This window comes from Poromitra crassiceps, assembly GCF_964638095.1.
Source record: "Poromitra crassiceps genome assembly, chromosome: 11".
Lineage (NCBI taxonomy): Eukaryota > Metazoa > Chordata > Actinopteri > Beryciformes > Melamphaidae > Poromitra > Poromitra crassiceps.
Genome location: NC_139643.1, coordinates 41864112 through 41878347, shown reverse-complemented (window position 1 = coordinate 41878347; position 14236 = coordinate 41864112). Strand labels below are relative to the sequence as shown.

General features: G+C 49.2%; 1 protein-coding gene across 1 annotated transcript; it reads left to right on the top strand.

Annotated features, from left to right (window-relative positions):
- The first annotated feature begins 344 nt into the window (after positions 1 to 344).
- fam8a1a (family with sequence similarity 8 member A1a) lies at positions 345 to 14011 on the top strand. Its single transcript, XM_083646552.1, has 5 exons — positions 345 to 860; positions 9534 to 9654; positions 10083 to 10206; positions 12513 to 12652; positions 12965 to 14011. The coding sequence occupies exons 1-5, from the start codon at positions 452 to 454 to the stop codon at positions 13104 to 13106; spliced, it is 936 nt and encodes a 311-aa protein (XP_083502678.1). The 5' UTR covers positions 345 to 451; the 3' UTR covers positions 13107 to 14011.
- The last annotated feature ends 225 nt before the right edge of the window (positions 14012 to 14236 follow it).

Genomic DNA, 14236 nt, shown 5'->3' with positions numbered 1-14236 from the left:
AAAGCTTTTATTACTTCAAGTCTTTCTGAGGAAGTGATGAAATTGAGGAAGGAGTGCAGAATGTCCCTTTAAGTGGACCATGCCATTCATCAAAGAAGGGGTGTTATCTTTTAACGTTTCCGTAAAGGGGTAGTGTTTCGCGGATATATACACTGCAAATAGTTTACAGGTTGTAATTTAATGCGTAAAACAATATACTATGGGCAGAACAAGTATATTATTTAAGAATACAAGTGTGGAAAGCAATGTGTGCGGTTTCGGGCACCCCTGTTTATGTAGACGCACTTGGTAGGCGACTTTCCTTGCACCCACCCACCGCCGCAGAGCGCAGCAGGGAGCTCGGCTAACATGAACGAAGCTATCCGAGGATTATCTGGGGGAGTAAAGACGGCTAAAAAGACTTACCTGTCAAAGTCATCGACATAAGGTGAGCTTGTGTAGTGGGACAAACATGGATTCGATTACTGCGAGTGACGGTCGGCGTGAAGCCACTGAAAATGAAGACAAGCAGCAACCGCAAACCAGCGCTACCACGGAATACTGCGCTGCGTTGCAGCAGTGGATGTGGCAGTATTACTGCGGCTATGCAAACTGGCAGAGCTGGATGTCTCTGTCAGCTTTCCCTTTCCCCCCGCCGTGCACTTTCCCTGCCCCGGGGACAGGCACTCAGACAGCGGGTGCACCTGCTTCGGCTCCCGGCGTTGGCCAGTATGGTTTTGATACCCGCAACTGGTACAACAACTACCCGTACCCGTTCAGTTTCCCTGCGCCCCCTCTTGTGGGTGGTGCCCAGGCGGAGCAAACTGCAGCTGCCACCCCCCGACCAGCCCAGCAGGTGAACGGGAATCCACCTCAGGCAGGTATGGAAAAGGTAGACAGCTTGGCAGACAGTCTGCCATCTAGTTTTGGCCTCCTATATCCAAAATGGCCTCAAGCAGTCATGTTTGGGCCACTTCATGCATAATCCGGGTCATGAGTCTGCTGGGCAGTAACGTTAGGCCTATTGATGGACTCAGAGAAACAGGCGTATGCTTACAGTATTTGCTTAGTGTAATTGTCGCCTGTTGCAACAATAAAATCTCCTGGACTTCAAACAATCACAACAACCAATAGAGTTACGGTACAAAAATATACAATGTTTTATTCAACAGATAAAATACAAAAATAAATCTATCGTAGTCAATTATCAGATCACATCGGCACTTGCAATTTCAAATATCTATGTTAGCTTTCCTGGTCGATTTAGGCCCTCCGAGGACGTGTGTCATGAACAGATCTCACACAGCACAGCACACAGATTCCCAGCAACAGGAATTAACATTTCACACTCCACTGCAAAGTCAGACATTTCATCTGGATACCACTGCACACCAATATATTACGGCAGACACACTGCATAAGAATATTATTTCACCCTGTTATATTATGGCAGGCAACTGCAAAAGACCACTTCAAACAGCACAGCAAACTGGACACAGCATTAACAGAGGGGCGATCTTAGGACGGGCAATCCCATAGATATTGAGTTACAGTGTCACGTGACCGATAATGAACACGAGCTACATTAGCAGCGTTGAGCAGAAGGAGAAAATAAACGAACAACGAAAAGAGAAAGGTTTAAAATGTCCGTCCCAACTCACGACGTTCACTCTGTTCCTTCGGTGAGTTGGGATAATATGAACGGTAAGAGTACTTATCAGAGCATAGTAGGCAGGCTGGATATCGCCCCGACAATGGACCCCAGCTCAGTAGGCTGGAGCAACGGCGGGCAGATGGAACAGGCCCGGGCGCGATGGCGGCGGGGGTCGAGGCGGAGAACGTCCACACGGCCACAGGTAACAGGCGGGCGGAGGGCGGCCAACAAGCAGGCAGCAGGCAGACAGAGGACGGCAAGCAGGTAGGGATCCGGCAATCTGGCGGGGACCGTCGGCCACACCAGCGTAGATCGGAGTCACTTAAAAACACAGAGCAGGCACACTCAGCAACGGGTTGTGCCAATGACACGCCACACACTCACTGAGGAATAGGTCAGACCGTCCCTTTGTTGCGGGATTAGCGAGCGTTGTGTATGGGTGTCGGTCGTCTTGTAGAGCAGCACAGCAGTCTCAGCGCAGCAGTAGATCGGCGTCGATCTGGTCCGGCCGGCTCCTCACGTTCACTAAGAGACACAGAGCAGGAGCACTCAATAACACAGTTGCGTCCAAGACACGCCACACACTCCCTGAGAATAGGTCAGACCGTCCCTTTGTGGCGGGCTTAGCGAGCGTTGTGTGTGGGTTTCGTCCCGATGCGGCCAGCTCCTCCAGTCTGCTCTCCCCGTCGTCCCTTTCTTCCTGGGTTCTGTCTTCCCCGTGGATGGTCGGCGTCCTCCTTATAAGGGCAGGCTGATCACTCGCTTCCCGGGGCAGAGGGCGGATCACCTGAGAATCACGTCAGTGAGAGAATACAGTGCCCCTCTGGACAATAATATACACCACACACCAAACAAATGTTTCTGGCTGCAGGAGCCCAATCTCAGAGTCATAAACCACAGTTCCACTCGCGACATTTTCCCCCAGGTTTGTGGGTGGTCGTCCCGGACACCAATCTACCGATAGCGACTCGGTGGTATCCCAATGTTATCACGCTGGGATCGACGGGGTTGAGACTCTGGTGATGGATGGTTGGCCCCTTCCCTCTGATCACCCCCCATGTCCCACTCCAGCACCCCCGCATCAGGCATTCTACCTGGGCAAACCAACTCGGTGCGCATTTCAGAGGAGAGCTCAGGAAGGTGCAAACCAACAGGACTATTGGGCGGAACTACAGGAGAAGGGGGACTAATGGGCGCAAGGGCAATGTCAATAGGCACCTCGACAGTGGCTGGGCCACGGGCAGCAAAGTCAAAAGGGGCAGGGGTGTTAAAAGCAGGGAGGCCAAATGGAGCTGTAGGCAGGCTGGGAGGCAGTTTGAGACCAGCCGTAGAAGTCTGCTGCGGAAACGTAATGTGGATGCCCGGTATAGGAAAAGACGGGGCGGGTGCGACTGGCTCGGGGTGCTCTATCTGTTCCTCCGGAACCGTAGGTTCAGCCATCAAATCACAGGGACGGATGTTATTACGATGTAGTGTACGAGTGGGCCCCTCTTTACCCTCTGGGCGAATAACATAGACCGGCTGCTCCGGCCTTGGTTGGGACACCACCACAAAGGGAGAGGGCACCCACCTCGGAGCCAGTTTACCTTGGGCCCGTCTCCGAAAATTCCTCAGTAAGACTCGCTCTCCAGGCAGGAGGGGCAAGTCCTTGGCTGACCGGTTGTACCTCTGCTGGTCCCACGTCTGACGACGCTCTACGTTAGCCTGGACTCGAGTGTAAGCATCCAACAGCATACGGTGGTGCTGGTAGGCCCATCCCTCCAAGGCCTCCCTCGGCTGTGGCGGGCTGACATCATGCAGCAGGTCCACTGGCAAACGAGCATGTCGTCCGAAAACCACGAAATGGGGGGTCATGCCTGTACTAGAATGAACAGAGTTATTATACGCCTGCAGCAAGGCAGGAAGCTTGACGTGCCATTGGCTCTGACTGCTCACCTCCAGGGAACCCAGCAACCCCAGAAGGGTCTGATTAAAGCGTTCACAAGACCCATTACCTTGAGGGTGGTAGGGGGTAGTCCGGGTCTTCTTACAGCCATACGTCTCACATAGTTGTCGCATGAGGGAGGACTCAAACGCGGCACCCTGATCTGTCAGGATGCGTTCAGGACACCCAAACGGCTGAATCAGGGCTGTCGTCAGGGCCTTCACAGTAGTCACGGCGGTCTGGTCACGGGTCGGCACTGCCAAAGCATAGCGAGAAAACAGATCAGTTATCACCAGAATGTAAGGGAATGAATCAGCGGGCCGGCCCAGGGAGAGATAATCTAATCCCACTACTTCAAACGGGTAGCTACACTTAATTGAGTGTAGTGGGGCTCGAAACTTGGGCCCAGCTTTACTCACCACGCAGGTAGAGCATGCAGATGTCCATATTTTTATGTCTTTTGTCATACCTAGCCAGAAAAATCTTCGTCGCAGAACAGACAAAACCTTCTCTGCCCCAGCATGGCCCAGGGCTTGGTGATAGGCTCTCCAGACTTCCTGTGAATGAGACTGTGGGAGGACAAGTTGCTCGCCCAGTATCCCCGTATCCGGCTCCTTCAGCTGTCTGACCAAAACCCCGCCCACCAGCCGCAGATGATCCCATTCATTTAACAGCTGCCGCAGCTGACGAGAGACGGAGGACTTGACGTCGAGAGTTGGCCGCTCACCTGTCTGGACCCAAGAGCTCAGTAGACTGAGATCTGGGTCTTGGCGCTGCCATGCTCGGCCCTCATTGTCCAACTGGCCAAGTGAGTCCCCCTCTGGAGCCCCGGGGTCGTTGCACTGCTCTCCGGTAGTCTGCTGGACTTTAGCAGCCACTACTTCTGGGTTCCTGGACAATAAATCAGCATTGCGGTTACTGGTACCAGGGCGATATTTAATGTCAAAAGTATAATTGGCAAGCTGGGCTGCCCAGCGTTGCTCAACAGCCCCCAATTTAGCAGTGTCCAAATGAACGAGGGGATTATTATCAGTGTACACCGTGAAAGTAGCCCCCCAGAGATAGTCCTTAAATTTCTCAGTCACTGCCCATTTGAGCCCCAGAAATTCTAATTTAAACGAGCTATAGTTTTGATCGTTTCGCTCGGTCGGGATAAGACTGCGGCTACCATAAGCGATGACACGCTCCTGGCCATGTTGCTCTTGAGACAGCACAGCACCCAGACCCTCCAGACTGGCATCCACATACAGTCTGAATGGCTGGGTGAAGTCGGCATAGGCCAGGATCGGGGCGTTAAGGAGTGCGTGTTTCAATTGCTCAAATGCAGTGTCACATTCGGGGAGCCAGGTGACTGGGGCCGTACTGTTACCGCTGGTACCATGCGTAAGATGATTTAATGGAATAGCAATTTTTGAAAAGCCTTTTATAAACCTCCGATAATAACCGGCAAAACCCAAAAAAGACTTAACTTCCCTTACGGTGCGGGGGATGGGCCAATTCTGGACGGCAGAGGTTTTACTGGGGTCAGTAGCAATGCCCTCCCCACTAACGACATGTCCAAGATATATCACTTGCCGCTTAAAGAACTGGCACTTCTTCGGCTGCAGTTTGAGACCATGACTGTGAAGGCGCTGAAAGACTTGTTCCAAGTGATGAAGGTGAGTCTCGAAGTCTGAGGAATAGATAATCACATCATCCAGGTAGATCAATAAATGATCGTGTACCTTATCGCCCAGGCAGCGCTGCATCAGTCTTTGGAAAGTCGCTGGAGCATTACATAATCCAAAGGGCATCCTTGTGAACTCATACAGGCCCACCGGTGTGGTAAACGCCGTCTTCTCCCGGTCAGCGGGGGCCACCTCGACCTGCCAGTAGCCGCAGGCCAAATCCAAGGTAGAATACCACTCCGCCCGTTGCAGCCCTGTCAAGGACTCTTCTATCCTGGGTAAAGGAAAAGAGTCTTTATGAGTTACAGCATTCAATCTGCGATAATCGACACAAAATCTCCATGTTCCATCTTTCTTCTTGACCAGAACCACTGGAGCCGCCCAAGGGCTGGAACTCTCCTGCACCACTCCATTTGCCAACATACCTTGTAGTAGGCTACGCAGCTCTGAGTATAAAGTGGGAGGCACCGGCCGGTACCTCTCTCTGCTGGGTGGTGCAGCTCCAGTGTGGATCCGATGCTGCACGAGCCCGGTACAGCCAAAATCCTCTTCATCAGCCGCGAAAACATTTTGCCACCTTGACAACATAGCAGAGAAACCATTGGATTGCTCCATTGTAAGTCCCTCACACTTGGGCTCCCAAGGCGGCAGATCAGCGTGCGCCTCCGTCTGCACTGACCGCACATTCACCTCCACCACATCGGGAGCAGTGTGGTCCAGAGTCAATTCTGTTTTTCTGTCAACATCCCCGGGGTCGATCGGGGTCACCATGGCGAGCGCCCGCCTGGAGGGGAGGTACACAGGGAAGGGGTTGGGGTTACAGATACGTAAGGGGACCTTACCCCCTTGGACTAGGCTCAGTGTCCGCGCCACCCGCCAATCACACCCCTCCCTATGGGAATCCGTGGAAAGGTTCTCCACAAGTACAGGGCCCGCCGTAGAAGCCACGGATGGAGAGACGTGGGCCCAGATGATCATCTCTGTAGCAGCAGGTACAGTGATGGAGACTCTACGGGGCAGTTTTGCGGTGCCGGGGGCTGGGTCCGGGGACCCCTCTGCCTGGGCCCCCCTGCAGACGGCGAACGCCTTGGCCCACGCCTTCTGGACCGCCTTAGGCCACGTAGAGGTGAATGCTGCTACACCTGGATGATCACTGTGGGAGACACACTGCCAAACTTCTGAGATCACGTTCATTCCAAGCAGACCATGTCTGGTGCTCATGCAATCGTCTTTTACAATCAATATTCCCTTCTTAATTACCTCAAGGCCTCCCGTCGCAAAATCCAAAACTGCATAGCCTATGTAGGGAATTTGGAGGCCGTTTGCTGCCTTGAGGGTGAGCCAGGGCACCTCAGCGGGGTCCCTCATCTGTTTCTCGCCAAAACAGCGCTGGAAAAGGGAATAACTCAACAAGGTTACTTGGGAGCCAGTGTCTAAAACGAATGGAATCTTGACTCCACTCACCATCATCTCCACTTCCGGACACTGGCCAACAAAAGAGGGCTTATCTGGGACACCTGGAGTCTCCCTACTACCGGTCACTCGCCCTGCAGCGACCGGCGAGCTGGAAAACCCGCGGCGTTGGGTCGCCGTCGAGGGCAGTAGCGTTGTATGTGCCCCGCTTCACCACAGTCCCGACAGATGGGGCGGCCCTGCTCGTCCCACTGGAAGGGCTGCGCACCCCTAGTGGCTGATTGTCTAGGCTGGAACAATAGACTTGCCTGCGGAGTGGGGGCTGGGGCTGGCAGCATGGCTGGCAGTTGGGCACAGATCTCTTGCACAATTGTTTTTCCTAGTAGTGTCACTTGGTCCTTCACCTCCTGTTTTAGCTCGGCCCTTAGCGTCTCTTTAAGCTGTTGCCAGTCAGGGGGTGCCATCGCCTCCTGGGGGACCTGGCTAGCTGGTGGCGCCATGTAGGAGCGGCAGGCCCATGCTTCCTTACGGTTTACCTCCTTCTCCAGGGCCTTAGCCTCCGTGCACAGACTGTCAAAGGCGGCATCTGAGGACCGGCGTAGGTATCGTTCCAGTTCTAGTTTAAGTATCCCATCCCGTAGGCCTTTGGTGAACTGTGCCTTTAAGACCTCATCCTTCGGTCCTGCGTTGCCTGGGTCGTTCCTCTGCCACCTGGAAAATAACTCAGACAGACGGAGAATGAACGTGTCTACCCCCTCCCCCATCTCTTGTTTGCAGTCAAAGAATTCAGACCTCAAACCCGCTGGGGTTTTTCGGTCTCCATAAAGTCTCGTCAGTTCTTCCAGAATAGTCACTTGTGATTGCCTTCTAGTAGGGGACAGCAACATCATTTGTCTATGAGCTCGCCCCTCTACTGCATCCAGCACGAAATCCACTGACTGTTGGGAGCTGAGGCCTTGTGCCCTCAGATATGAATCTACTTTGGCCCGCCATGTGCTAAATTCAACTCCTACCCCTTCTCCTGTGAATTTTGGTACCCATGATGCACTCATGAACCAAGGCATCATCACTGCATTCATCGTTTGTCCGCCACTATGATTTGTTTCACTAGTTTCTGCTTCACCGAGTTGGCTAGGCCCACTCTGGGATTGCCCGTCTATCGACATTGTTGTGATTCTTTGAAAGTCCAGTCCTGCCGACTAACGCCAAAAAGTGTCGCCTGTTGCAACAATAAAATCTCCTGGACTTCAAACAATCACAACAACCAATAGAGTTACGGTACAAAAATATACAATGTTTTATTCAACAGATAAAATACAAAAATAAATCTATCGTAGTCAATTATCAGATCACATCGGCACTTGCAATTTCAAATATCTATGTTAGCTTTCCTGGTCGATTTAGGCCCTCCGAGGACGTGTGTCATGAACAGATCTCACACAGCACAGCACACAGATTCCCAGCAACAGGAATTAACATTTCACACTCCACTGCAAAGTCAGACATTTCATCTGGATACCACTGCACACCAATATATTACGGCAGACACACTGCATAAGAATATTATTTCACCCTGTTATATTATGGCAGGCAACTGCAAAAGACCACTTCAAACAGCACAGCAAACTGGACACAGCATTAACAGAGGGGCGATCTTAGGACGGGCAATCCCATAGATATTGAGTTACAGTGTCACGTGACCGATAATGAACACGAGCTACATTAGCAGCGTTGAGCAGAAGGAGAAAATAAACGAACAACGAAAAGAGAAAGGTTTAAAATGTCCGTCCCAACTCACGACGTTCACTCTGTTCCTTCGGTGAGTTGGGATAATATGAACGGTAAGAGTACTTATCAGAGCATAGTAGGCAGGCTGGATATCGCCCCGACAATGGACCCCAGCTCAGTAGGCTGGAGCAACGGCGGGCAGATGGAACAGGCCCGGGCGCGATGGCGGCGGGGGTCGAGGCGGAGAACGTCCACACGGCCACAGGTAACAGGCGGGCGGAGGGCGGCCAACAAGCAGGCAGCAGGCAGACAGAGGACGGCAAGCAGGTAGGGATCCGGCAATCTGGCGGGGACCGTCGGCCACACCAGCGTAGATCGGAGTCACTTAAAAACACAGAGCAGGCACACTCAGCAACGGGTTGTGCCAATGACACGCCACACACTCACTGAGGAATAGGTCAGACCGTCCCTTTGTTGCGGGATTAGCGAGCGTTGTGTATGGGTGTCGGTCGTCTTGTAGAGCAGCACAGCAGTCTCAGCGCAGCAGTAGATCGGCGTCGATCTGGTCCGGCCGGCTCCTCACGTTCACTAAGAGACACAGAGCAGGAGCACTCAATAACACAGTTGCGTCCAAGACACGCCACACACTCCCTGAGAATAGGTCAGACCGTCCCTTTGTGGCGGGCTTAGCGAGCGTTGTGTGTGGGTTTCGTCCCGATGCGGCCAGCTCCTCCAGTCTGCTCTCCCCGTCGTCCCTTTCTTCCTGGGTTCTGTCTTCCCCGTGGATGGTCGGCGTCCTCCTTATAAGGGCAGGCTGATCACTCGCTTCCCGGGGCAGAGGGCGGATCACCTGAGAATCACGTCAGTGAGAGAATACAGTGCCCCTCTGGACAATAATATACACCACACACCAAACAAATGTTTCTGGCTGCAGGAGCCCAATCTCAGAGTCATAAACCACAGTTCCACTCGCGACATAATTTCCAAGGCTTTTCAGTACACTGTTTACGTCTGATAGCTTGAATTCTTGGTCTATGATCCAGGAGATTATTTACTTGTAAATTAGCCTGGATATGGTCAAATTTCCCATTTTTGAGAATTGCACCTGAGCTGATCCAATAATGGCATAGTGACTAACAGTACACTTGTCTTTTCATCTGCTTGTCAGGACGGGAGTACACCATCCCCTCTCCCCTGCACAGATTCCTAGCTGAGACGGTGGACTTCTTCATCCTGTTTTGCGTGAAGGCCACCATCGTGCTGTGGATCATGCATCTCAGTGGGATGAAGTAAGTGAAGCTATTTATATTGTTAAAGAAAACTGAGGATTGGCTCTCCTTCAAGCTTGAATGGAAAACGAAGACACAGTCATCATCACCAGAGCCTGAACCACCAGGGAGTTGAAAATTCACACGCACAATCACGACACTGTCTTCTTCTCAGATTGCAATATTCCCAGTTCATTTAAGGTTAATTTAAAGGTAATAGTTGAGGATTCAGTCTGAGCCATTACCTGTTGGCACTCTCCAGGCAGCGGTGCTTTAGCTGTAATGAGGCAGTTATGCAAAATGTCATGCAAAAGGTCACGCATGGCCAAAGTCCAAAGAGTCTGGAATGCTCCTTTATTAATAAAGTTATACTACAATCCATCAGGTCCATCTTCATTTAGTCTCTCTCTCTCTCTCTCTCTCTCTCTCTCTCTCTCTCGTCTTTAAAGGGACATTGCCAAATTCATCACCCACTTCATAGTGGAGGAGATAGATGAGAACACGTCCATGGAGGACCTGCAGAAGATGATGGCTGTAGCTCTGGTCTACAGGGTGCTGGTGTGCTTCTATGAGGTGGGTCATACATCTCACTGCCTGACGCTGGGGACACACCGGTACGCGGAACTTGCGCCCATGCGCCGCGCAGCGCACCTCCGCGCAGAAGGCGCTTAAAGTGTCCACACAGAGAGCGCAGCTCACTTTGCGTGCTCTGCTCGTCCGCTATATATTTTGCCCCAGCCCAGATCTACTGTCTTCGTTATCATGGGTAGTAAATAACGACATAAAGTAATATGTTTGGGATAACTGTTAATGGCTACCTTCGGCGTTATAAAATGCAATTGCATCATATTTAAGTCTGTTCTCCCGTTTTCCAAGTGCGTGCTGTTGTAGAGAGAAGGCGAGTCCTAGCTCTCTACTTGTTGCTCCGCAGGCAACGGGCCCCTAGAAGCCGCTCCCCCTCTCCAACTGCTCTTTCTCTCTTTTCACACTTCCAAAGGGGCAATCAACAACGTAAATAAACATTATTTTACTTTGAAATTGGTTTTATTTGACGAATGTCTGATTTCGGAGTTCCTGTCTGCCCTGATCTGATCTGTTCAGCTTGACAGAGTCGCTCACGGGCGCAGATGTCCGCGCACAAAAATAGAAATCTAGGCTATCTTGCGTGCTCCCCGCGGAGCTGCGTGCTGCGCGCAATTCGGTGTGGACTGACAGATCTGTTAACATGGTGTCCTAATGTAAACTGGCTGCGTACAAGGTTGCGCCGCGCAGCTTACGTGCAGGAGACGCTTGCGGTGTGTTTTCACCGTGACACTGCAGCCTCTCAAGTAAACACCTTGTAGGGCTGGGCGATATGGACAAGATGAATAGCCCTATAATCCTCTGAAATGATTTGGATGTCAATCTCTAACAATATCTGATAGCATATTATGTGAAGTCACACGTTCCATAATCAAATGAACGTTCATCGCATTGAACTGCGCAGTAATGTAAAATATAATAAAACGTACATTTTCAAATAACGTTTACTAAATTGTTTTAGATCTCATTTTGTGAGAATTTGCAATTAGTATTTGCTTTTTTATCATTCATTTAGCCAACAGAATTGTGTATCATGATAACTTGATAACATTATTTTATCACAATATGATTCTATTGAAAAGTGATATAGCTATTGAATTATTGCCCATTTGTAATACCTGGTTCACAAATTTAGCAAAAGCCTTGTTCAGGCATCTGCTCACAGACTATGAAAGGAAACGTTCATACCTATTAGTGAGTGAGTGTCTTAGTGGCGTTTACGCTGCGGCTAAACTATGGTTAAACTCCCTTGAGGATTTAAAAGCAGTTGCTTGGTAACTCAAACGGCTCAATTAAAATATACAACACATTCCCAATTCGACCTATTCACATGCAATAGGTGTTGTTGTCTTAATTGCCACTGCGCTTGTTTATTAAGAAGAGCCGAGTTACAGTTCTGCTGAAACAACAGTGTTTCCCACAGAGGCAGTGATGCAACCTTGGCATCAGAGTTGCCCGAGATGAAGTCAAGCATCAGGTTTCTTGGTAGACGTCAGACGTCAGTGTCTTGTTTGCCCAGGTGGGAACAAGCACTGGGACAAGCAGACACACCTGCTTTTCCATGCTTAAATTAATGGATAGAATTTATACTGCTGTGTAGTAATAAGTAATAATTCAGTAATAAGCCTCGTCATTAATTTGTATATTGCCTTATATTGTTTTTGTTCATGAACATCAGAATCAGAATCAGAATCAGAAAGACTTTAATGATCCCCGGGGGGAAATTGGGACAAGTTACAGTAGCTCGCTCACAGAACACACATAGCATAAAATAAACAGTAGTAAATGCAATATTAAGCAAATAAGCAGAAGAACACAACATAGCATAGAATAACAGTAGTAAATGCGATAGAAGCAAAAAATAAGTAGAATGTCTAAGTAAGCAAAATACAAAATACGTAGAGTAAGTAGGTATACATTCCGTGTCAATTATCATTATTGCACCCTGGACTTATATTAAGTCGGCTTGCCCTATACGTTACACGTGGCTCAGCCAGGCACAGTTAACCTATCGATAATAATAATCATAATAAGCCTTACTGAGTTCCAGCCTCACCTGCACAGTTTTGTGCTTTCTTTTACTTGCTCCTGTGTGCAAACAAATCTTAACATTCCAAAATGCACGTTAAATACATGCAGGATACATTATTTCTGTTCTAAATACAGGGATGGAATTTAAATATGAAATCGAATGAAAATGAAGGAAACAGGCCTATTGGCATTCATTGGCCAACAGGACATTGTATTCAGTGATGTGTTATTTGACTCTGACTTTTCCCCCTCTCTTGTCTCGTCAGATAATCTGTATCTGGGGGGCAGGCGGAGCCACACCGGGGAAGTTCCTGTTGGGCCTGCGCGTGGTGACATGTGACACATCCACTCTGGTCCGACCCAACCGCGTCCTCGTGGTTCCAGCAGCTAATGTGTCCCTCTCTGCGTAAGTGACCGCATGCTGTACAAAGTGACAGTTGGGCCGTTAAGTAATAACACAATTCTGATTACTTACACACACAAAAAGGGGTGGGGGGGGTGGGAAGACCAGTGTACTGTGTTTAGGTCATTGTACTTGCTCTAATCTCTTGGTACTGTAGATTTAGATTTTCTGTTTGACCCTCTCTGAAATAATCCCAAATTTTATTGTGGTGTCTTAATTAAAAACCTAAATCTCGACTGTCTACCCAGTCCAGCACCTGTGGTTCATCTGCATGGGACCTGATGGGGACCACTTGTTTTGTCTTGACTCCCACAGCTCCACAGTACGGGCGCTGAATAAGAACTTCTCCATCGCCTTCCTCTTTCCAGTCTTCATCACCCTCCTCTTCTTCCAACACAACAGGACTGTCTACGACATTGTAGCAGGAACCATCGTGGTCCAGCGGAGGGGCAGATAGCCTCTCCTCCTGCAGCAGACTCTTCCACTTGGCAGGAGTACTGACAACGTGTGACGCGCTCACTCGTGCCGAATATCATGAATTTAATTCAAACCAATCAGTTCTGCACTAGCACCAAAGAGAGCATTGGGTCGGCCCATTTCTACACCGGATCTTTGTTGGTTTAACGGATCGAACCTGGACTCAAATTGCACTTCAAAATGGGATGGAAACAGGGCCTAGTACAGTAAAGAATCCATCCATACATCTTTTGGTCTTACGGTATTTACCATGAAACTCCAAAATCCTGTCAAGGTGCCAGGAAACCTTCTGAAGTATTGTCATTTTTGAGGTCGGAAAAAAAGTGTGTTTGTCCCAAAAGGGTGCCGGTCATTGTTACAGAAATATCCCAAGACTTCGTTGAAGATGTGAATCTTAATTATCTAATGTTATCTTAGTAATGTAAAGCTTAACGCTAAGTTTAAAGATAGAAGTCATAGTCATATTCTTTGCAGTTTATTTTATGTTTTTTGTGCGTCTTAAAATATTGATTATTTATAAGCACTATCTGAAGAAAACAAGTGCTAGGCTATTCTATTCTTTGTGCCTCTGGATATGGTCATGAAAATGTCTTGTTTTGGTATCTTTCTGCCATGGTGAGCTGTTCATTGATGAGTACCGTCAGTTTTCTTGAGTTTTTTCCCCTCAGACCTGTAAAGCTTGTGACTCAGGGCAACACTTTTAACTTCAGTGAGCCATTGGTTTCTTTGTCTGAGATGCATGATTGAATGTCACCGCTGACGTCAGGTTTTCACTATGCAGAATGTACAACTCCCCGTCTCCTGTATTAAACCATAGGGCTAATTATTCTTCATGCATTGACATATCATTTTAGTTTTGCAATCCAATTTGGAGACATAATGTTACCTGGGTCCACAGTATTAAATATAAAATGAATGAATGGCACTCATTTGAATTTGATCAGTTTTTTTGTGTATACGATACTAAAATACTGTAAAACCCTGATGGTTCCTTCTTTGGTTGAGTCTAGGTGCAGGATGTTAAAGCTGTAATGCTAGCCAGTAGCCACACAAAAAATAAGCACATAAAACACTTTTTATCTTAGAAATTATCTGGGTCTGAGCTCTTGA

What these genes read in the sequence shown, in the direction of transcription:
- fam8a1a (XM_083646552.1), top strand. Translation starts at nt 452, where the DNA reads ATGGATTCGATTACTGCGAGTGACGGTCGGCGTGAAGCCACTGAAAAT. An exon ending in ATGCATCTCAGTGGGATGAA is followed by an intron (nt 9,655 to 10,082) that starts GTAAGTGAAGCT and finishes TCGTCTTTAAAG; the next exon opens with GGACATTGCCAAATTCATCA. An exon ending in TGCTGGTGTGCTTCTATGAG is followed by an intron (nt 10,207 to 12,512) that starts GTGGGTCATACA and finishes TTGTCTCGTCAG; the next exon opens with ATAATCTGTATCTGGGGGGC.